General features: G+C 40.9%; 2 protein-coding genes across 4 annotated transcripts; one reads left to right on the forward strand and one right to left on the reverse strand.

Moving 5' to 3' along the window:
- Window positions 1-36: 36 nt before the first annotated feature.
- On the reverse strand, window positions 37-14391 carry LOC103998903 (synaptotagmin-2). Of its 2 annotated transcripts, XR_672755.3 has the most exons (13): window positions 14037-14391; window positions 4658-4756; window positions 4464-4514; window positions 4242-4365; window positions 3671-3789; window positions 3436-3537; window positions 3257-3331; window positions 2386-2462; window positions 2037-2283; window positions 1567-1920; window positions 1342-1470; window positions 221-414; window positions 37-144 (listed from the first exon to the last, which is right to left on the reverse strand). XR_672755.3 is itself a non-coding variant. In XM_009420514.3 (12 exons), the coding sequence occupies exons 1-12, from the start codon at window positions 14208-14210 to the stop codon at window positions 286-288; spliced, it is 1680 nt and encodes a 559-aa protein (XP_009418789.2). In that variant the 5' UTR covers window positions 14211-14391; the 3' UTR covers window positions 37-285. The 2 variants fall into 2 exon arrangements, 1 of the variants encoding a protein (XP_009418789.2); XM_009420514.3 differs by having other exon boundaries at window positions 37-414.
- Window positions 14392-15834: 1443 nt separating this feature from the next.
- Window positions 15835-19995, forward strand: LOC103999126 (beta-galactosidase 11-like). 2 transcript variants are annotated; one of them, XM_009420789.3, is made up of 18 exons: window positions 15836-16191; window positions 16272-16367; window positions 16462-16574; window positions 16665-16731; window positions 16793-16885; window positions 16973-17113; window positions 17189-17283; window positions 17376-17481; window positions 17555-17639; window positions 17706-17824; window positions 17901-18068; window positions 18157-18338; window positions 18418-18637; window positions 18713-18820; window positions 18905-19006; window positions 19074-19219; window positions 19295-19640; window positions 19728-19995. In XM_009420789.3, exons 1-18 carry the CDS (start codon window positions 15997-15999, stop codon window positions 19857-19859), a joined length of 2514 nt encoding a protein of 837 aa, XP_009419064.3. In that variant the 5' UTR covers window positions 15836-15996; the 3' UTR covers window positions 19860-19995. The 2 variants fall into 2 exon arrangements, with proteins under 2 accessions (XP_064949659.1, XP_009419064.3); XM_065093587.1 differs by having other exon boundaries at window positions 15835-16191; window positions 17555-17824.
- The last annotated feature ends 4933 nt before the right edge of the window (window positions 19996-24928 follow it).

Below are 24928 nucleotides of genomic sequence, written 5' to 3' on the forward strand. Positions count from 1 at the left end.
CCTGTACCCACAACATAGAACGAACGGCTTCAGATATGAAAGGGAAACTGGAATGATTCAAATTGATATAATCCCAGATTTATTTACCCAATAAGAGACCCATACACTCACGAAGACTGGATTATTTTGTCATCAAATTTACATCTGTACCACGATAACACAAACATCATATTATCAAGAATACAAACAAAAAGGTGATTCATGAGCCAAATATCTTTACCATGAAACTTCTTCCCTCATGTTTCAAATACTAAGCCGGTGCTGGGATTAGTTCGTTTGAAAGCTCTAAGAAGTTTTCCACTGCATCTCTATTTGAATTTGGCCATTGTTGGAGTCGATGAGATGATATGTATTATTGGTTCTCTTGCTGTTCACAACATCTGCGAGGCTAATGGTGACATATCCCAAAATTTCCTGAAACAAAATGGCATGATTTAGATTAGTATTAAGACTAGGAAATTACAAGAATCAAAAGAAACATTGCTGCTATAACCATCAAATAAAAAATCAGTAATAACAAATCAACATTGTGATAATAACTATGGAAAACATAATTTGGACTACAAATTAGTCATTCAAATTTCCTTTCCTTCATTATAAAGTTCATAGTGTTTATAGTTGGTTTGCCGTACCGAACAGTACCGCCCGGTACGGGCGGTACGTACCGGTCCGACAGACTTTCGGTACGCGGACAGCCTCTTACCGTTCCGGTACTGTAGCAGTACTGTAGTACTGTAGTACTGCTACAGTGCTCGGCACACCCGGGTGTACCGCTCGGTACACCTCGGTATACCGGTCGGTACACCCGTACCGTACCATACCGAGCGCGGGTCGAAACGCCGGTACGGTACGGTACGGCGAACCTTGGTTTATACATTCCCATCTTTCCTATTTATCATTGTCCGTTATAATTCTTACAAAATGAACATATCTTGGATTTTTACAGAGTAAATAAAAAAAAAAGACATTTCTGGGATCTCAATTTCTTTTACAACTTAAATGAAAGAGAAATTATGGATGATATTTCTTTGCTTACTACTGTTGTCTTCTAATTTTCCTTTATGGTGAATATATGGGATCATGGAGATGGACATTACACAGTTCTAGTTATTTATCTTGCAAATTGTTTCACTATTATCTTGCTAGTATTCAGAACACATTATCCTGGAGAATCACCAGGTACCTCAATCATCAGAAATGACATAATTCTATAGGTGCAGTTGACATCTAAGCAACACTTGAATTATGCACAATCTAATAATGAGTTAAACAACAAACATTATGTATTTATCCTATTTACATACTACCAGATTTCTTGCAGAAATGACATGTCAAATATACCTTAGAGTATATGCCAATAATTGGTGCTTTACTGAGTACCTCCACTTGCATTTTATCATTAACTGGGGGTTCCTCGCACACAAATTGAAACTCCTCCTCCCATCTTGGATCTCTGTTACTCTTTATGTGCTGCATCCATAAATTGATAATCATCTCATTAATCAATTATAAATTGCAGAAACATTACACAAAGAACTGGTAATCAGCAACCAATTCACAAGATACCTTCGTTTTTCTCTTTTCTCCTCTAAAGAGGATCCTTGCATATGGGTTTGTGTGGTGTTTGCCCTCAAGATCGTGAGCTTCATGAACAATGATAACAAGCAAACCACCACCTGATGGACCATAATCAGGAGAGTCTTCTACGGCATCTGCGTTCTCACTAATATCTTTTGACAGATCTTCTTCCTTAAAGGGCTTGTATGTCACTTCCACAACAATTTGTCCATGCGATTCGTCACTCTGAACATCTCTACTTTCGAGATTCTTAAGCAAATTGAGTGTCAGAGTTTTTGGCCCATCAGGGGTAAGCTCATTCAACTGAATAACATTCATGCCCATTCTTTCATGTTTACCCACCTAAAATCATATGCATAAACATAATAACAGACATCCAATGAGGTAATAAATAAGCATACAGACAAAACCCTATGGAAAATATGATAGGAAACAAATGTATCGTGAAAATTGCATGCCTTCTCCCAGTCATAGACATTAAGCTCCACAACTTGATTTTCTGGATCTTTGATAACAAACTTGAATTCCTCATTCCATTCAGGGTCAAGATTGCTATGCTTCACAGATGTCTTTTTTGATGGAAGCTTCTCATCAGAAAGCTTAAGTTTCACATATGGGTCTGATTTTCCAAAAAAATCCAACTTTCTTAATTTGTATGCTTTGATGATCTTCACATGGAGAATGCCAACAGGCTTCTTTGAGGCTCTGAAAAATCACGTAGGATTTAATTTAAATAATAAAGTCAATATCTATTTTTTCTGAATAACAACTTAATGATTCTCAAACTACATATTAGCATCAGATTACCTTGAGACATCCAGAACTGGCACTTCCAGGATTCTAGGCCACAGGAACATATTTGCAACTTGGTTTTTAATAGTCTCCTGCATATGGTCCAACATCATCGTCAGAGAAAAGAATTAAGCATTGGAACCATAAAAATACAGGTAAGGTAATTTGCTGCATATTTAATAAAAATATCAAGTGCGAATCAATAATTTTAAATCCTAATTAGAAGAATTTTAATGAATTCAAAATCAACTAAAAAATGATAAACCTTTACGAGATTTCTAGATGCTCTGACATATCATGAAAATAGCAATAGTCTAATACAATTAACAATTTTCAAAGAAAAGGCATCAAGCCTTCTTTGTAAACTCCATTGCAACTCTGTTTCTGAAGTCCCAAAAAAAAGGTTCTCAAATACATATGTGAAAGCATGTCCTCTTAGGCCTCTTTTACTGTACATATAGTTGACCGTGAATTCCAGATCTTCAACGGCATGTTGTATACAAATGAAGGTTGAATAGTAAGTGTATTTACCTAATATTATGAGTTGTTCTGTCATTAAGCTAAAATAGATGATACAAAAACTTGAGCAGTTAAATGAATAAACACATGTAAGAAAACCAAGTAACGATTACGTAAAGAAAAAATGCCAAACAAAATCAACAAAATCAACTCTTTGGGTCCAGGATGTAAATAATAAGGATTCTAAGAGCAATTATAATTTGATTGAATATAATATTTACTAAATAACATTTGAACTAGTATTAACAGGTTCATTTAAAAGCTTATTTAAACATCTCTAGAACTAAATGGGCATTTTAACAATTTTAGAGAGACAAAAGTTTAGAAATATTATGATGGCACAAGAAAAATATAAACTGTAAACAACCTGAACAAATCTGTAAAGACCAGGAATTGCCATAAGATCAGCCCCAAGAAGTTTGAGACCAAAATCAACATGTGGCTGTAAAAGAGGGAATAACAAATTTTTTTTAATGGCTGCACATCTTATGCATAACAAGGAACAATAATATCAAGTGAGGAGTTCGTTTTCATTTTGTTACACACCTTTTCTGTGAGAGACATACAGATTTTTGCAAAACAAGGAAAACTGGGAACCAATGGCTTTAAAGTAATGCGTGGAGCAGCAAAGATTTGCAAATCTACCATCTGAAAATATAAAACTGCCAAAAGGTTAACAAACATTTCTGACTCCAAAGTCACCCTCTGCTGTCATATACAACTGAACCAGCACACAGGCACCAAAGCCAGATGTATCAAGAATAAGGCATATGTTACTGACCTGTATGGTCAATCTTAATCCATAGGCTTTAATAACAGTAATGACATTGGGATTCCCAGCCCATTTTAGTGATGGTTCCAGAGTAAGCTCGTTCTCTTCTGTAATGTAAACTTTCATTCCTGACAAAAGATCATACTTGGATGGAGCTCATCAGAAAATACAAAAGAAAATGAGGAGTCAGGAATGGAGTTGGAATCATACAATAGTCAAAATTACAGGAGAGAACATTAATGAGAAATATAATAGATTAATGGAACAAATAATCTATTGTCCGTAGAATTGCCATTAAATTATTAAGGCTAACCTAGGATACTCTAATAGATGACAATATAAACTAATTTCTTCCTTTTAACAAATATAGGTAGTCTGGGGATTTTGTGTTGTCTTACTAAAAAGGGTTTAAAATGTCAAAGTACTACCAAGTCCTATCTCTTTTGACAACACTTATTGAACTAAAAATGAAATGAAAAGAGAATGTCTTTTCCTGAATTTCTCAGAAAAGAAAGTCGCTTCAAGAAAAACACAAGACATCCACACAAAAAAAAAACCCACGAATTACACAAATACTAACCATGAAATGCTGGAGGTAGTGAACCAAGAGTGAGCGTTTCAAATTGAACTGAATTTATTTTATACTTCAGAGCATTTTCTGCAATTACTGGCTCTGCAACTTGTTTTGCAGTTCTGCAGATAGCCTTGTACAAATATTAAGACCATTAATATGGAAGTAAAATGAGACACTTCTATGTACTTGCATGATAAGATCTCTACAAGGTTTAGAATCAAAGCATACCTTATCGAGATAAGGCCACATCAATTCCACTATTTTATTTAACCAATCAATCTTCAAATGAAAAAAAAAGGTATTAACTAAGAGATAAAAGAGAGACATTAACTATGAGATAGAAAAGTAAGGCTACAGTTTGTGATATTCAACCAACACCATCCATGAACTCCAGTTCAAAAAAATAAAAATGGCATACATACTCGGTCATAGTCTGAATACTTCACCCACAGGGGGATTTCAGGAAGCATGCGTTCCAATGATTGGGTATCATCTTCAACAAGTGGACGAATTTTAGGATCCTGACATGAGAAATGGGTAAGCATAAGTCACTTTCTTGTCGACTTCCATATTGGATTTGACACTAATGAAGTAACATAAAAGCACCAAATCAAAGTACAAAACTTCATATTTTCAATAACCAAGAAAACATACAACTATTGTTTTTAACATCAGCTGCCTAGGATAATTAGACAGCTGTCATACACAGGATGGCTCCCATCTTCAGCTTGAATAATTAGGGGAATGCCCAGGCAGCTGGACAGCACCTAAGCAATCTGTCTATTCTAACTGTCAAATAAACTGGGAAGCAGGTACTCAGAATAATCAGTTGCCTCAACCGCTATATACGAGAGATTCACACTAGCTTCTTGCCTTTAAGGTGGCCAAACCATTAAGTACCTCTTTCAAATTTCAATTAAGTGAAAATAATAGAACAAAAAAAGGAGCACTAACATTGCGAAAGTAGCAGTTGATCGTTGATGGAACTGGTATTGCTAGTATTTCCACATGACAAAGAGATTGAATTTAATAGTTAGTATTGGGTCAATCACTAAAGCTCCCTATAGCATTGCACCAATGAAATTGGAAGAGTTGGAACAACTATAAGAAATGCTTGACAAGGGATTTATTAGACCTAGCACCTCTCCTTGGGATGCACCTACTTTATTTGTGAAGAAGGATGAAAGTTTGAGACTTTGTATTGATTACTGGAATCCAATAGCAATATTATGCAATACACATCCCATACCAGGAACTAATGATTTGTTTGATCAACTGCAGGGTGCACATGTATTCTAAAAAATTGATTACGGTGTGACCACCACCAACTCAAAAGTAAGAAGCAAATGGTGTACCTAAATAAGCTTTTTAGACCAGATATGGGCAAGTGTTGTCATTTGAATTTTCTTGAGTTTGGATTTGACTTTGATAATAATGTTATTTGGATTTCAATATTTTAAATCCTTAAGGATGCAATATAATTGACCGAGCCTGTTATGAATAACTTTTATTTATTTAATTATGATTCCAAGTGTATAAATATGTTTGTAAATTATTTATACAAGTCTACGCCTTGCATTCTCATATGATAAATCATGGGAGATTGTGATGCTGTACCACTCTCAGCTCTCTGTTGGGTTGGGCCATTAGAGCAGCACCAGCATTCTAAACTGGCTAATATCGCCTAGTAATTCATCCGAACATATCAAACCCACAAAGACATTTTCTGTCATATTGTACTCATTAGGAACTATACCTAGTTGAGCACAAACGACAACATTTCTGCATAACTTCTCTGATATCTTTGGAAGAATAGTAGATGAAGAATCAGCATAATTCCAATTTGGCCTACTCAAACATTTTGCTATTCGTTCTCCTTAACAATTTTTAACATGGACCACTGCTTCTATTTCACCTTGTATTTATAAACTTGACACATTAATATTTGTTCTCATGAACAGTACTTTATTTCATATTGTCAGGCATCTTTCCATCATAATTACAAATTTCTCTAAAGTTGTTCATAGGATGATACCAAAGACCACATGTTCCTCAGCTAAGTGATCTTGAAAGGCAGTTCTGACAACACGACTGTTAGCTTAGCATGTGAAAGAAACTGACTAAACCTTGTGCCCTATTGTCACGGACTTAGCTGGTTTTGTCTAAGTCGTGTGGCACCCTTACGTGTCCGTCCGTAAAGGTCAGCCTCCCCGAAACCTCTTATGGTCCCTTAAGACTTACAAAAGAGAAAACGGGTTAGAGAAAGCGTCTCACTCGGGATCCACAAGCAATCATCTCAGTAAACACTTCATAGCCAATGCAAATTACAAACAGCACAAGCTCTGAACGGTTGCACAACAAAGGGTCCAAAATGGTCTACTACAGACCGAAATCCTCACAAGTGCCCACATGACACAACCTTTGTTTGCAAGCCTAGGACGACCACCAAAACCAAAGAAAATAGGGCTGCTAAGCCTACTGCTAACCCCTTATATGTTATGCAAAGCATAAACAAAACCGAAAGACACGGATATACATAAACATTACATCAAACACCCCGTTTACAGTTTTGTCCGTGACACTATTGTCACGAACGGTCGTCGCGCACTCGCAACAACTCCGTTCAACGAACCGTTCGTCGCTCTAATCTACATGTACAGTTGCTTGGCAACATGTTTTGGCTTGGTTTTAAGTCATTTTGCTTGTAAAAATGTGAGTTCGAACAAGTTGCAGCGCTACAGTGCGACCGCTCACCGAACCGAGCAAAACAACTCCAAAACAGCTCCATTTTCGCGTGCCACGGGTTGTTTTCTGCTGCCCGCTGCTGCACACAAAACGTCATCCATCTCAACACCCTAGAACCACCCGGGTGGCACCATGGGGGATAGGGCTTCGGTATAGTGTTGGGCATTGAACAATCTTTCACAAGTTCGCACGTTACCTTGACGGGAACTTGTTGTCGCGCTCGGCACCCGGTGAGCAGCTGTTTGTGGACTTGCAATTGTTCGTTCAACCTTATAAAGTCATTGTTTTCCTCCTCTCCCTCTTTTCTCTTGTGCACGCAAGGTGCTCGCTGAATTGCTTGTAAAGCTTCCCCTTTTCACGAGACGTCGGGACTTGTCCATCGCTCGTTCTTCGAACTAATCAACTTTCTCTTTTACAGGTCCTTCGGGACCTGCGAGAGGTTGCAAGTGGGCTGATCTTTGCGGACGCATTTCGTAAGGGTGAAGCGCGACTTAGACAGCGCAAGCTAAGTTCGCGTCTTTGCCGCAAGGGTGCCTTGCGACTTAAGCAATTCCAGCTAAGTCCGTGGCATTGTGGTTTCAGAGCGGGCAAGCACTTTGAGCGAGCAGCGAAGGAACTTCGCAACTTCGCCATGGCAAAGCATCGTGGCGAATCAAGCAAGACGAGGCAAGCCGGACCCTTGCCCTAAGCGGCCGCAGGTGGGCTACAAGTGTACACTCGCTCTCATGCTGTTGGAGCCGCTCAGGAGGAGCGCGGCAGCGAACATGATGAGCGAGAAGTTGGCTGCTCTCCACGAGCGGAGGAGGCGCAACCGGGAAAAAGAGTCACAAGGAGAGACTCACAACAACGGAAACCCGCTTGGATGTTCTTGAAGCGAGCTTGGAGGAACTCTACCATGGCCAACGAAGGCTTGTTGGGGTAGAAAGCTCGCAAGAAGAAGCGGAGTCCAGGATCGACAAGGTTGAGGCCCTAGTCGACCGATTGTCAGATGACACCAAAGACTCCGTGCAACACCTGCAGGAAGTTGTGGCGGAACTCACTTCAAGGGTGACCATGCTTACAAGAGCACTAAATGCGGGAGGAAGCAACACCTGCGTTGCGCCACCACATAACTTGAGGGCACCCGAGCCTCATGGTTATGGAGGGGCCAGAGATGCCAAAGAACTCAAGAATTTCTTGTTTGATATGAAACAATACTTTCGAGCTACAAGGCCTGATTTTGAAGAAACCAAAGTTTCTATAGCAACAATGTATCTGAACGGAGATACAAAGCTTTGGTGGCGAACCCGTTGGGAGGAGATTCAACAAGGTCGGTGTCGAGTTAACATATGAGAGGACCTGAAGCGGGAGTTGAGAACTCAGTTCCCACCGGAGAACACAGAGTTCGTCGCAAGAAAGAAGTTGAGACAACTCCACCAAAATACTTCCATTCGAGACTACGTGAAGCAATTTTCTGCGCTAATGCTGGATATACAGGACATGTCTGAGAAGGACAAGCTGTTCAGCTTCCTCGATGGTTTGAAGCCATGGGCTCAACAAGAACTACATCGAAGGAATATCGCCGACGTGATCAGGGCAATTGTTGCCGCAGAAAGGCTCATCGACTTTGTTTCCTCCGAAGACCCGAGAAAAAGGAAACAATCTTCAAGCAATCGCCCTCCGAAATATTCTCGAGGGAAGGAGCTCGGGGGCTAATAGAGGAAGAAGAGTTCCCACAAAGGGCCAAGCCCGAAAGGCAAGGCCTCGAAACCTGGCGGATGCTTCTTGTGCGGAGGGCTGCACATGGTGAGGGAGTGCCCACAAAAACAGGCACTCAATGCTTTAACAGCTTCCGTTCACCCCCCCCCCCCTCGATCGGACAAGGGCAAGGCTGTCGCTCTTAGTTCGAGTAGTTCTGAATCCAACACCGGCGATGAGGAGTCGCAAGGACCCCGGATGGGAGCAATACGTTTGTTGAACGCCATGCAGGGTCAAGTGGGGGAGAACACGAAGACAAGGTTACAAAAAGCAAGAAGTGGCGAGCTGATGTACGTAGACATTAAGCTCAATGGCCAAACGACCTGTGCAATGGTGGACACGGGCGCTACCCACAATTTTATTGCTGATCGAGAAGCAAAGCGACTTGGGCTGATCTTGGATAAGAGCCCAAGTCAAATGAAGGCGGTGAACTCGGAGGCCAAGCGAATCTCCGGGTTGGCAAAGGGAGTTCCCATCAAGATTGGAACATGGAGCGGGAGCACAAACATGATGGCGGTGCCATTGGATGACTTCCAAGTGATTCTTGGAATGGAATTTATGCACGCGGCGAAGTTAGTGCCAATGTCGTTCCTTAACTCCCTATGTGTGATGGGAGGTGACGACCCCTGTGTGGTTCTCGTTTCTCGAAGAGGAACAAGGGAACCCCAACATATATCGGCATTATAACTAAAGAAAGGGGTACGAAAAGGCGAACTAACATTCGTGGCTGCTATGAAGCTAGAGCCACTCGACGAGAAGGCCACTCATGAACCTGCTGTGGTGACGAATGTCCTGAAGGAGTTCACGGATGTTATGCCACCCGAGTTGCCGAAAACTCTACCGCCACGCAGAGGCGTGGATCATCTCATCGAGTTGGAGCCAGGAGTGAAGCCTCTAGCGAGACCACCCTACCGCATGCCCCCGCCAGAGTTGGCAGAACTCAGAAAGCAGTTAGGTGAACTGCTAAGCGGTGGTCTCATCCGCAGCTCTAAAGCACCATTCGGAGCTCCCGTTCTATTCCAGAAGAAACAAGATGGGAGCCTCCGACTATGCGTCGATTATCGAGCCCTCAATAAAGTGACGATGAAGAATAAGTATCCCATCCCGCTCATCGCAGACTTGTTCGACCAGTTGGGCAAAGCCAAGTATTTCTCAAAACTTGACCTTCAGTCGGGGTATTGGCAGGTACGCATTGCTGAAGGCGACGAAGCGAAGACTACTTGTGTGACCAGGTATGGAGCGTTTGAATTCTTGGTGATGCCTTTCGGCTTAACCAACACTCCGGCCATGTTCTGTACCCTCATGAACCAGCTATTCAAGGAGTATTTGAATAAGTTCATGGTCGTCTACTTGGACAATATTGTCGTCTACAGTCAAACGCTCGAGGAGCATATCATGCACCTTCGGACAATTTTCAAGGTTCTCAGGGAGAACACTTTGTTCGTGAAAAGGGAGAAATGCTACTTTGCCCAAACGGAGATCTTATTCTTGGGGCATTGAATCGGTGATGGCTCCATTCGGATGGACAAATCGAAGGTGCAAGCGGTTGCGGAATGACGAACTCCAAAGAAGGTGCCAGAGTTGAGATCCTTCCTTGGCTTCGTCAACTATTATCGACGCTTCATAGCGGGGTATTCGAAGCGTGCGACTCCATTGACGGAGTTGCTGAAGAAGGAGCAGTCGTGGAGGTGGTCTGATAAATGTGAGATTGCATTCCAAGATCTAAAGGCTGCTATATTGGAAGAACCGATGCTTAAATTGTCGGATTATGGGGAGCCCTTCGAAGTCCATACAGATGCTTCAGACTTCGCTATTGGGGGAGTACTCATGCAGGAGGGTCATCCGGTGGCCTACGAGAGCCGCAAACTCAACGAGACCGAGCGGCGGTATCCGGTGCACGAGAAGGAGATGACAGCGGTTATCCACTGTCTACGAGTTTGGCGACACTACCTTCTTGGATCGCTTTTTGTACTAAGGACAGACAATATTGCTTTAAGCTATTTCCAAACTCAGAAAAAACTCTCCCCAAAGCAAGCACGATGGCAGGGCTTCCTGGCTGAGTTTGATATGGCAATGGAGTACAAGCCCGGAAAAGCGAATGTCGTGACCGATGCATTGAGTCGGAAAGTGGAGCATGTGAATGCCGTACAATTGGAGGGTAGAGGCCAAGCAAGTCAGTTGCACTCCAACTTCCTTTCCAGGATCAGGGATGGACTGTACAGTGATCCCCAAGCAGAAGCCCTGATACAGCTCATTAAAGAAGGCAAGACACGACGGTTTTGGGCCCAAGAGGGACTCGTTTACACCAAAGGGAATAGGGTTTATGTTCCTCGAGTGGACAATCTGAGACGTGAACTCTTAAGAGAGTGTCACGATTCCCTTTGGGCTGGACACCCCGGCATTCACAGAACCTTAGCTCTCGTGGAGAGGGCCTTCTATTGGCCGAAGATGGGGACTGATGTGGAGGAATATGTTCGAACGTGCCTCACTTGCCAACAAGACATGATAGAGCAACGGAAGCCGGTGGGACTTTCGGAGTCGTTGTCCGTACCAGAAAGGCCGTGGGAGAGCATTTCCTTAGACTTCATATCAAGCTTGCCCACAGTAGGGAGACTCGGATCGATACTCGCGGTGGTCGATCGATTTTCAAAGTATGCAACTTTCATTTCTACTCCCCTACACTGTTCAGCAGAGGAGGCGACCAAGTTGATGATGAAGGATGTGGTAAAGTATTGGGGAGTCCCGCACAATATCATCAGTGATCGAGACGCTCGATTCCTGGGACGATTCTGGACCGAGCTATTCAAATTATTGGGGTCCAAGTTATACTTCTCCACAAACCTCCACCCCCAGACGGATGGCCAAATCGAAAGGATAAACTCGCTCCTAGAGCAATATCTTTGGCACTACGTGAGTGCCAACTAATGAGATTGGGTGAAGTTGTTGGACATTGCCCAATTCTCCTACAACTTGCAGCGGAACTCTGCGTTCAACAAGAGCCCCTTTGAGATCATTACAGGACAATAACCGTCAACTCCTCACACCATGGCAATCGGGTATACTGGGAGTAGTCCGTCAACCTACCACTTCGCAAAGGAGTGGCACCAAAATGCAGATATTGCGCGGGCTTACTTGGAGAAGGAGGCAAAAAGGATGAAGAAGTGGGCAGACTTGGGAAGGCGACCGCAAGAGTTCAAGGTCAGCGATTTGGTACTAGTAAAGCTGCAACCAGCATCACTCCAATTCTTTAGGAACAAAGTACACAAAGGATTGGTGCGCAAGTATGAAGGGCCCTTCCCAATTATCAGCAGGGTGGGCAACGTCTTCTACAAGTTGCAGCTGCCGGCGTGGTTCAAAATTCACAATGTTCTTCACGCCAGCAACCTAAAAGCCTACCACTCGAATCCGTAAGATGCTTCCCGAAGTGTTCCAACTCGGCTACCCCCCACCAGAGTCTCATACGAGAAGCGAGTTGAAACTATTTTAGCGGATCGCAAGATAAAGCTACCAATTGGAGCTGAGCAGACCGAGTACTTGGTGAAGTGGCGAAAGCTTCCCCGAACTGAAGCCAGTTAGGAGCTTGAAGATGCCCTACGACATGAAGAAACAATTATCAACAACTACCAACAAACGTCGACGAGGGCGTCGACAGTTTGAGTGGGGGAGAATGTCACGAACGGTCGTCGCGCACCCGCAACAACTCCGTTCAACGAACCATTCGTCGCTCTAATCTACATGTACAACTGCTTGGTAGTATGTTTTAGCATGGTTTTAAGTCCTTTTGCTTGTAAAAATGTAAGTTCGAACAAGTTGCACCGCTACAGTACGACCGCTCACCGAACCGAGCAAAACAACCCAAAATAGCTTCGTTTTCGCGTGCCACGGGCTATTTTCTGCAACCCGTTGCTGCACGCGAAACATCAGCCATCTCATCACCTTGGAACCACCGGGTGGCACCATGGGGGATGGGGCTTCGGTATAGTGTCGGGCGTTGAACAATCTTTCACAAGTTCGCACGTTACATTGACGGGAACTTGTTGTCGCGCTCGGCACCTGGTGAGCAGTTGTTTGTGGACTTGCAGCTGTTCGTTCAACCTTCTAAAGTCCTTGTTTTCCTCCTCTCCCTCTTTTCTCTTGTGCATGCAAGGTGCTCGCTGAATTGCTTGTAAAGCTTCCCCTTTTCGCGAGACGTCGGGACTTGATCACAAGGGTGAAGCGCGACTTAGGCAACGCAAGCTAAGTTCGCGTCTTTGCCGCAAGGGTGCCTCGCGACTTAGGCAATTCCAACTAAGTCCGTGACACTATGGCCCACTTCAGGACCAAATATTTCTCAAGTAAACTCACCATTTGAAACACCTTCTAGAAATGCACTCTCCTTTTTTATTTGTCTAGATATGTACTAGCAGCTTCCAGAATCCAGACTGTATGTGCCACTCAAGTATGGGAAATGACATCCCAAAGAAATGGAACCAACCTTCTACAAAACGCGAAGAAAAAGAAAAAAGAATGCAGACACACATGTAAAGAAAATGACGAAAAATTAAAAAGATATGGGAAAGAGAGAGCAAGCAACACAAATAATTCATGGCATAACTGGTTGGACCTATGTTAATTGTGAAAGCAAGGAACTCTATAAACAACACACAGTAAACCACTACAACTATGTTGTCATGGAATTTCAACCAAAATTTATGAAAACAAGCACAAATAATACAGGAAATGAACAAATATCTAAGTTTCTGGACATAAACTTGTTGCCAATGTTTCAATGTTGATTTATCGAATTGCAATTTCTAGTTGCCGATCTAGATGTGTAATTATTTATGCAAAATCTAACTCACACGAGATTCTAAGAGATATTAAATCATATAAAGCTTGAAAGTAGAACACATATAGCTTGGTCCACAAACTAATAGGGTTACCAAATTGATCTGCATTTTACAAAAGACCCTAAACCAGATCATCATCCTGAAGTTCATATGTCAAGCTCCACATCGGAAAAGCCCTAACTTGTATACTTTGTAAAGGTGATTATCCTCCAAAAGCAGTGAACAACAAGAACTTGCGATAATCAATTGAGGCACACGAAAATTCAGATAGAACATCACATTTCAACACCATGGAATCCCACTTAGAGCACTAAGGTTTTCAATTTCCACCAAAACAAAATAGAAATTATCATTCAAGGAATTGCAGCTCGGTCATCGGATCAAGAAGCTCAATTACCTGTTCGATTCCTCCCATGCCAAGTCAAAAGTAACGCGAAACTCATATCAAACAAACCATCACCGAATACAAAATCAACCCGGCGGCGCGTACCTTGACATCGGAAGGCTGGAAGTGAATGAAGATGTAGTACCCGACGACGACGCCCGCCGTCAGCCCCGCCCCGAACCCAAAGAACCCCAATGCCGTGCTCACCAACCCCACCTTCAACCCCTCCCAGTTCGGCTCCAAACCCCTCCATCCCCTTGACATGAAGAAGAAACACATGAACCAAGAACAAGAACACCAGGACCGCTACGAGCACCCCGCTTCTTCACCCCTTCTTCTGTTAATATCGAGCGCAGACAGAGAGCGAGAGAAAGATAACGACACCAAGGCCCACCTTGCACGTCATCACATCTGCGCCCCAACCAAGAAGATGAATGAACATTGTCGGCAATCGCAACATCGAGACCCGACGTCGCCGTCTTCCAATTTGTGCCACTTAGGGCCATAGTAATGAATCATGAATCCTAGAGGACCACGTGGACGCGCGGCGACGTTCGAGTGAGGCACAAACTTACACCCACTCACCTGACACACACGCGCACCTTCTCAGTGCCACGTGGATCGCGATGCGCTGTTGGCTGAGGTGGCCAGCGAGTGTCCAGAGTTTACGTCGACCTTAAAGAATTTGCTTTCCGCGAGCAATACTTTATCAACCAGAGTTCCCTTACCCTATCGTGTACCTGTCATACCATGTGCAGGTCGCGTTGTTCTACTCCTATTACGAGGCGGGTAGGCCGACGGGCAGGACCAGTGTCTTAGCAAGAAATAACTACTTTTTTGTTTTTTTTGGGAAATTATTGCTTTGGTGACAAAACATATAATTTTATGGTCAATTTTTTTTTTTTTGGAAAAATCCTCATGTTTTGAATTAGTTTTACGGATGTCAACCTATTTCAAAAAAGGCTACGGGGAACCCAACTCTTCAAAATCATAAAAACATACTAAATCAGTTACAATATTTTTAAATAGAGTCACAATGTTTTTATATTATTGAATAAAACATATTGTGGTTCTGTTTTAAAAAAAAATTATAACATAGCTTTAATTAGTTCAAATTTTCATCATCTTTAATTATTTCATATAATGATTTATTTGAGGATTTGAGTTCTTTTAGAAGGAAATTAAAAACTATATATATATACATATATATCAAAACAAAGGATGATAAATCCCTTTTTTTCACATTTAACCTTAATTTTAGATTTATATTTTTTAAATAATCTTTATAATGTACGTATTTACTTATCATGAAAGAATAAAAATGACACCAAAAGATGATGAGACGTTACTTGGTTACAATGAACCAAAATATCGTAATCGAGTTTCAATTAATTCAAATCCTCACTAATCATAATTATCAATTTTATTATAGTTTTTAAAGCATTATAAAATATTTTTGTATGAGAAGTTGAATGGTTTCAAATAAAAAAATAAAGGTTTTGACATATTTTAAAATAAATGATAGTATTTTATTTTTTCACACTTAATATTAAATTTAGTGCCTTATATTTTGAAAATCTTTAGGATATGACAATAAAAAAGAATAAGATATTACTTTTATATAGTACACTGTAATCTCATTATTAGGTATGGTGGCTTCATGCTTCCGCGGAATATATGTGGGAATGTGACCTGGTCAACCACAAAATCTTGAGAGGCTTATCGGTGGTTGTCGTTGAGTAGTCAAAAAGCGAGGAGCTCGGCCGCATACTGCTCCTCCTCCATGCAACGGCGAATGGCTGTTATTATCAGCATCGCCTTCTTTCCCGGAGCTTTTCATGGCCTCACGAGGACCGAGCCTTCCTCGCCTCCCCCTCCCTCCCTTTAAGTGCCTCCCCCCTCCTCCTTCCTCCGAGTGGGTACTGGGCCTCCGCCTCCTGCTCTCGTTCCTCGTTCATGCAGAGGACGAGCGCGGCCCCCCCTCCCTTCCATCGGTCTGTTATCTACCTTTAGAGTGTCAGGAAGACATCCTATTCCACTCCTGGAGCAAAAGAACTGAGAAGCCATGGCAGTGTCTTCGGAGACCACAGCGCGGTCTTTCATCGTTGTCTTCCTCCTCGCCGTCCTGGCCGCCACCTGTGAGGCTCGCCAGGCCAATAGCGGTGGAGGGGTGACCTACGATGGCCGCTCTCTGATCATAAATGGGAAGCGAGAGTTGCTCTTCTCGGGGTCCGTCCATTATCCTCGAAGCACACCTGAGGTAGCAAATCCTCTTAGCTTTCTTTCAGCAACATGGTGCACGACCTTTGATGTCTTATATGATTTGCTTCTGGTGATTAGATGTGGCCAGATATCATCAAGAAGTCCAAGGAAGGAGGGCTGAATGTGATCCAAACTTACGTCTTCTGGAACGGTCACGAGCCTCAATATGGAAAGGTAAAGCTGGCTCTAAATGATGAAACCGGATGAACGTACGATTCTCCAATCTATATGAAATGATTTGGCCGAGCCATGTGATTGCCTGCAACAGTTCAACTATGAAGGGAGATACGACTTGGTGAAGTTCATCAAGCTGGTGCAGAAGCAAGGGATGTACGTGACCCTTCGGCTCGGTCCCTTCATTCAAGCGGAATGGAACCATGGGTGTGCATCGATGACCTTTCTTTCCTCGTCTCTACAACTCCTAACGGCTCAGATCCTATCAGTCTCATGATCTTCTCTGATCTGTCGCAGAGGGTTGCCGTATTGGCTCAGGGAAGTCGCCAACATCACCTTCCGGACGGACAATAAACCCTTCAAGGTAATTTGCGGTACACTCCACATGTCGCTGTGTTTCTCTAAGACTTTGCTGGTGGATGCAGGACCATATGAAAAGGTTCGCGACGATGATCGTGAAGAAGATGAAGGATGAGAAACTGTTCGCCTCTCAAGGAGGTCCCATCATTCTAGCACAGGTTCAGCTTCTGCATCTCCTTCGGTTTCTCTCGTATTCTCTTCTCTTGTTGCTTCTCACTGCTCGACCATGCTTGTTCATCGACCAGATCGAGAACGAGTACAACAACGTGGCACGAGCGTTCGAGGGCGGCGCAAGATACATCAAGTGGGCAGGCAACATGGCTGTCGGCCTCGACACCGGAGTGCCGTGGGTGATGTGCAAACAGAATGATCCTCCTGGTGAAGTGGTATGTTCAGGTTTGCAGATTGATGGTGATGCTGTAGGTATGTCTAATCTAATTACCACTGTGTCATGCGTGTAGATCAACGCATGCAATGGAAGGAACTGTGGAGATACATTTCAAGGCCCAGACGATCGGACGAAGCCTTCCCTTTGGACCGAGAACTGGACAGCTCAGTAAGTCCAAGTTTCCATGAAGAAGACAGCCTTCTCTTCAGTGTATCTTTGCAGGAATGAATCTAAGCAACCTCGATGCTTGCTTATTTCAGGTACAGGGTATTCGGAGATCCACCATCTCAAAGATCAGCAGAGGACATCGCGTACTCTGTGGCACGCTTCTTCTCAAAGAACGGAACACTGGTGAACTACTACATGGTATGGATTCCTTCTCCGAGAACTCGTCAGATATCAAGAAGATTAGAGAATCTATGACATTATGCGCTTGCAGTACCACGGAGGAACCAATTTTGGGAGGACAGGAGCTGCTTTCGTGATGACGAGATACTACGATGAAGCCCCTCTTGATGAATACGGTATGACGCCGGGAGCTTTCGCCATAGTCTCTTCTATCTTCATCTCAACTCATGACGTTGATTCAGGTTTGCCGAAGGAGCCCAAATGGGGTCATCTCAGGGACTTGCACTATGCATTGAAGTTGTGCAGCAAGGCTCTTCTAAAGGGATCTCCTTCCGTCCAAAGCTTCGGCTCGGGTTTTGAGGTAAGATGAGCTCGATCACCATTTTATTGAAAGCAGAGAGGAACTGAGACAATGAGATGGTTTATTGGGCTTGCAGGCTAGACTGTATGAGATACCCGAAGACAACGTGTGCGTGGCTTTCCTAACCAACACCAACGCACGAAGAGATGGGACCGTAAAGTTCAGAGGTACGGAGTACTTCCTCCCTCGCCGCTCCATCAGCATCCTCCCTGACTGCAAGACTGTGGTGTACAACAATCAGATGGTGAGTAGGCCGTGAAACCTGTCATCCTTCTTAGGCTGGAGAACAGAGGGTGTTGCAGAGTAGTGTAACTCTTGCTGCACCTCCACAGGTTAACTCTCAGCACAATGCGAGAACATTCAATCCAGCAAAGGAAGACAGCAAGAACAACAAGTGGCAGATGTACGTGGAGCAGCCACCAAGCGTACGGGACACCTCCATTAAAGCCAAAGGGCCTCAGGAACTAGTCAACATGACCAAAGATACTACGGATTACCTTTGGTACGCGACGAGGTATGTTAACTGTCTTCCTCTTTACAGAAGATTCTCATCTAGGAAGATGGTTTGATGATTATAAGTTGATATTCGGCAGCTTCAACTTGGAGAAAGACGATCTATCGATGCGACATGACATCCGGCCTGTGCTCCAAGTCTCGCACCTTGGCCATGCAATGCATGCCTTTGTGAACGGCAAATACATAGGATCTGGACATGGAACCAAAATCGAGAAAAGTTTTGTCTTCCAGAAGCCGATGGATCTGCAGGCAGGAACCAATGACGTGGCTATCTTGGGGATGACAGTGGGATTGCCGGTAAAGCAAGCTAAGTTGTTCTGCAAACTAACAGCAGTGCAATGAGGTGACTCTTTCGATGCTTCATCCATGCAGGATAGTGGAGCGTACTTGGAACACAGACTCTCCGGGGTTCATACCGTCGTCGTCCAAGGTCTCAACGCAGGGTCGTTAGATTTGTCGCAGAACGTGTGGGGGCACAAGGTACTTCACCTTCTCCTCCTTGGTCCCTATTCTACTTAAGGAAATGCAAGCAAACTCACTGGCGTTGGATTCCCCGTCGCCAAGGTTGCAATGGAAGGAGAGAGGAAGGCTATCTACGATGAGAAGAAAGTGGATTCCTTTAAGTGGGAGGACGCGAAGAGTGACTCTCCGATCACATGGTACAAGGTAAAGCACGTCATTGTCTTTTGTCTCAACACAGTCACATCGAGTTTCTGAGCCTTGTTCTTCCCAGAGATACTTTGATGCTCCGAACGGAAAGGACCCTGTTGCTGTGGACTTGAAGTCCATGGGGAAAGGACAGGTGTGGGTCAATGGCGAAAGCATCGGTCGCTACTGGGTCTCCTACCTTAGCCCTCTCGGGAAGCCTTCTCAATCGATGTAAGTAATCAGCCAATGCCATTATGCCGATGGAAGGAACGCACGGTTACTAAGATGGTGTACCCCATGCTGCAGCTATCACGTGCCGCGATCCTTCTTGAAGTCAAAGGACAATCTCATGGTCGTCTTCGAGGAGCGCGGAGGGAAGCCGGAGGACATACTGATCATGACGGTGAAGAGGGACAACATCTGCAGCTTCGTCTCGGAGTCCAACCCTCCGCAAGTCAGGTCATGGGCCATCAAGAACAGCCAGATCCAGAGCGTCGTCAACGACTTGAAGCCAGACGCCACCTTGACGTGCACGGGAGATAAGGTGATCCGCTCCATCGTCTTCGCAAGCTTCGGCAACCCCAGCGGGGTCTGCGGCAACTTCACCGTAGGGAGTTGCCATGCGCGACAGGCCAAGAGTGTGGTGGAGCAGGTAACCTTTCAAACATCCGACTTATCATAAACGTGTGCGTACGTGAAGCAACTCAACTGATGCATTCATGTTGTGCTGCCATGGCAGGCCTGCTTGGGGAAGGCCAGCTGCGTGTTGCCGGTGTCGGCGGCGACCTACGGCGCGGACGCGGGATGTGAGGGGACGACAGCCACTCTCGCAGTCCAAGCCAAGTGTGCCCGGGCGAGCCAAAAGGATTGAGCTGATGCCGTTTCTTGCACTACTATTGTTCGGCAACTATGCGACCGGCTGTAATTATCGAGGAAGGGATCGAATACGATCTCGTCTTGAGCACTCTGTCACAATAATAGATAATGGATCTGATGATTACTCTTCACTCCATCATTTTCTTGAGATGAATCCTTCCTTCATTGATCTCAATAAAACCCTTCCTGCTTAGCCAAATTGCGGATGCTTCCCATCCACTTCATGCACCAAAATGTGTATATTCGAGCAGTTAATTCCACATCAAATTAATGAAATAAAAATCATAAGCATAAACCAACTGCTTCAGATGAACCAAATCTCTTATACAGCATAACTAACGTACTGATCACTTAATCTTAAGCTATTTGTCGATTGTAATCATTAGATAATAAAATAATAACAATACAAACAGTATATACTGATTTGTTGGTATATCTCATCATATTATATCTCGGCACATCGATATTATTCAATATTATATCAACGATTGATTAGTATATTACCAATGGATACAATCCGCTCATGGTAAGACTTCATATGGGTTCGATGTACTCTTATCTTCAACGAATGGCCCAGCATTCAATGCAGGTCGAAGCATATGGTTACCGGGCTGGTTGAATGCTGTTAATGAGAATAGTAATTCACTCTTCTTAACAATAGGTCCTGGGGATTTCTTGGTTCATCATGCTATTGCTCTAGGTTTGCATACAACTACACTGATTTTAGTAAAAGGTGCTTTAGATGCACGTGGTTCCAAGTTAATGCCAGATAAAAAGGATTTCGGTTATGCCTCAAAGAAATATTATATTAATGCTAAACCTCATTATCTGTGCAACAAGCATGACTCTACAAAATTAAATTTGAAGTATTAATCCTACAAAGATAACAATTTCTGCTTTCATCGAGCGGCAAGAGACTTGGAAATAGAGGATTCCATCATTAAGGGCACAGAAATATCAATAGAAATCAAAGGTAGGATTTCACATTAAATATATTAGAAGAACCGCAATACCGACTCAATTAAATCTAAACTAACTCGATTTAGACACAATTGATTACAAATGTAAATTCTATATTGTTCGGCATGTTTTATTTGACTCCCGTAACTTTCGATCTCCGGCCCATTGACTAGTTCTCCGGCCCGATGTCCAATCTTCTGATATGTTCTACTTTGACCTTCTTCCTACGTCAATCGATTTGTCTTTCCTTGATCGAGATTAGTCCCTAATCACTCAAACACACATTAAATCATATTTTCATCAATTGATTTCATCATCAAAATCTGAAATTTATCAATTGATTACCTTCTAATTCACGTTAAAATGATTTTAATCATGAATAACATCATCATATACTATTTGTATTGTTACACATGCATAATTCCAAACCATTACAAATTATTATGGTATCAAAATATCAAAGTACATTATATTGTATCATCATAACTTCTCATTATATACATCATTTTAGAACATATAAGCTAGCAAATTTTTTAAGATGAGTTAGCAAAATTTTTGCTTTTCTTGAGATGTACAAGATAGCACTTCTTGCTTCTCTTTTGATATACAAGCATGCAAATTTTTCTCGATTTAAAATATGCAAGATAACAATCTTTGCTTCTCTTTTGAGATGAGTAAGTTAGTAAGTTTTATCTCTCTTTATGATGTGCAAGTTTGTAATTTTTGCTTCTATTTAGATGTGCAAAATAACATTTTTTTTACATCTTATTGAAATGTACAAGCTAGCAAATTTTGTTTCTCTTTTGAGATGAGCAAGCTAGTAAGTTTTCTTTTCTTTCTTTGCAAGTTAGGAATTTTTGCGTTTACAAGGTTTTTGCTTCTTCTTAAATTGTGTAAGCTAGCAAATCTTTCTCCTCATTTGTAATTGTCAAAAAGAAAGAAGAATATAATATTATAATTCTTTTCTTTTTACATCAATTTTCAAATCATGACAAAGATAAATAAATCATAAATACAAGGTAATTGTACATAATGAAAATAATGTCAAGAAAGATATAATATCAAAGATCATGTGAATACCAAAAGATATGATTCATTTGATCTCCTTAAAAAAAAACGAAAAGAAATCTTAGGAGACCAAATAATAAGGAAAATCTGAAGTCATGAATTTCGAAAAAAGATATTCTTTTTAGTAAATAGTAAAAAGGAACATAGGAGAATAAAAGATCTTGATTCATTTATAAGAAATCTCAAGTTGTCAAGATCATGATTCATATATTAAAAAAATTCAAGTTATAATTTCTAGAATTCACAAGAAAAATCGTGATTCATAAAAAAAATCTCCTCTTAAATAATAAGAAGGAATGATACAATAACACATAATAAGAGATCTTGATTTATAAAAGATTTCAAGTTATAATTTCAAAGAATCAAAAGAAAATTAATGATTCATTTAGATAATTCTCCTTTTGTAAATAGTAAAAAAGAAACATAGGAGATAAAAGATCTTGATTCATTTGGAATAAATCTCAAGTATCATGTGAAAGATTTGGATAAAAGTCATTCAAATTTAAATCATCAAAATCACTTCCATAGTTCAAGTGATTCATAAAATAACATAAATTCATCAATCACTTATTGAAAAACTCGATTGAGAAATTTTAAAGAAAAACACTTTCCTCTTTTTAGTTGTTTCAATTCATATGATTGATTTCATACAAGCATGCCCAAGTTTTTTTTTATTATGTCAAAATCATGCATCATATTTAAAACTGAAAAATAAGATTTATCATAAAAATCATCAAGATCAAAAGTATAACATATAATTCTGAAACATAAGATTTTAAATAATCATTACTTTAAATCCTCATGCATAATATAAAATCATCAAGTATGATTTTATTGAACATAAAACATCTTAAATTAAGATTATTTTGTTTCGGCTAGTGAGCTTTGTAAAGTGTCTTGGATCTCTAGTCATAAGCCTTGAGCATCCATTATCAAAATTTTATTTTTGCTCCTAGCTTTCGATTATAGAGATGTCTACAAGAAAGGTGGGTTTCCTTTAAGTACCCATTTAACTTTGGATCCCTCGTGGTTGAATCTACCTATCTTAATTTTTGGCATTAAGTCATTCATAGTTCCTTTAGGAACCCAAACTAATTTATGCAAGTTATATTTTTTAAATAAATATTTATATATAAAATGACCATGCTACCATAAAAAAATATATTTATTTTTAAGAGAAACATATAATATGGATTCTTTAACAAAAGTAGTTAGCTTTTGTTGAGTGTTACTTATAAAGCTAATTCCTTTCTTACTACGAACTCATGTTTAAAGATTTGCTATCAATTTTAAATTTTTCTAAAGTTTATTGTAATATCAAAATTTCCTTTTTATATGAATTTAACTCTTCACATTTAGTGCAAAAGCTTAACATGCAATTATCATGCTTATTTTTTTAATTTTTTAAATTCATTAGAAAGAGAAGCATGATTCTTTTTTAGCAATTTAAAATTCTTACTAACTAATTTAAATTTATCATACAAATAATTGAATGTATCAAATAATTCATTATAAGGTAAAAACATTTCGGTTGATTCATTTACCTCATCGTTGAGAGACATTAAAGCGAAGTTCGCCACTTCGACTTCATCGGTTTGCTCCTCGTATTCGGATGTACTCGATTCGTCCCAAATTACCTTGAGTGCTTTCTTCTTCTTTGATAGCTTCTTTTTTTAAGTTTGTTTTTGTTCTTAGTTTCATGTTTTATGAATTTTCTTGTAGGGAGTTCAAGATCATCATCACTGGAGCTTTCACTCGAGTAATCTTCTTTTGTTCTAAGTATCAAATCCTTCATATTCTTTGGAAGGTTATTAAAGACCCGATAAGTTCTTCAAGTAAAAAATTATTCAAGTCCTTTGCCAAGAGCTTTCACACTATTGACAACATTTGTAAGGGTATAAATATCAACAGTAGTTTCACTTGGCTTTATTCAAAATAATTAAAAACTATGCATCAAAAGATTAATTTTAGAATTTTTAACTCTACTTGTGTCATTATGTGTGATTTCGAGTATGTGCTAAATATCATATACAGTTTCATATATAGAAATACGATTAAATTTATTTTTGTCCAAAGCATAAAAGAAAGCATTCATTGTTTCAGCATTCAAAGAAAAAACCTCTTTCTTCATTCCATTCGTTCATTAGTTTAGAAGACTTTTAAAAATTATTCCATAAATTAAAATCCATAAAAAGCAAAAAAACTCTCATACATATTTTTCAATATGTGTCGACCATCCCATTAAACATAAGAAGATGAATGATAGAGTGACCATCTAGATTGCCGAAAAAAGTCATTCTCTTGAGTGTTAAACCAATCGAGAAAAACTTGGCTTTGATACCAACTATTAAGACCGAAATCGACACTATGGGGGGAGTGATGAATTAGTGCTTTCGTAAAATCACGTAGATTTGAAAACTTTGTTCGATGAACTCATATCGGATAAATATTTAACTTAAAAACATACAAAAGCATAGTGAGATTAAGAAATCAGTTTGCAAAATAAATGAAAAAGTATAAAGTATTTGCAAACCAGATTTATAATGGTTCGGTCATCGTTACCTACATCCACTCCCGATTCCTCTTCACTTGAGGCCACTAGCTTTCACTACCAAGCTTCTTTCAATGGACGAAGATCAACTACCCTTACAGCTTTTTCTCCTTTTCATAGGCTCAGGAGAGAACATTTACACCTCTCTCTTTTACACTTAGACCTCATTTCTCCCTTTAGAAGAACTTCTAAATACTAGGAAGAGATGACTTTACACTTCAAGACAGATTGCACACCTTTTTTTTTAAGCATACTTTCCCTTTTCCACTGTAATTCTTGCTTGTTCAAACAAGAATAGCTAGAGTATTTATAGACTCCAAATGACTTCAAAAATGGAGCTAAAAATTATCTTTGTTGAATCTTAGATTTTGATGATGAAACCAATTGAGAGTGTTTATGATTTAATGTGCGTTTAAGTGACGTAGGGCTAACGTTGATCAGAAAAGATAAATTGATTAAAGTAGGAGGAATCAGATGTTAGGCCG

This window comes from Musa acuminata, chromosome BXJ2-1 (assembly GCF_036884655.1).
Source record: "Musa acuminata AAA Group cultivar baxijiao chromosome BXJ2-1, Cavendish_Baxijiao_AAA, whole genome shotgun sequence".
NCBI classification, from domain to species: domain Eukaryota; kingdom Viridiplantae; phylum Streptophyta; class Magnoliopsida; order Zingiberales; family Musaceae; genus Musa; species Musa acuminata.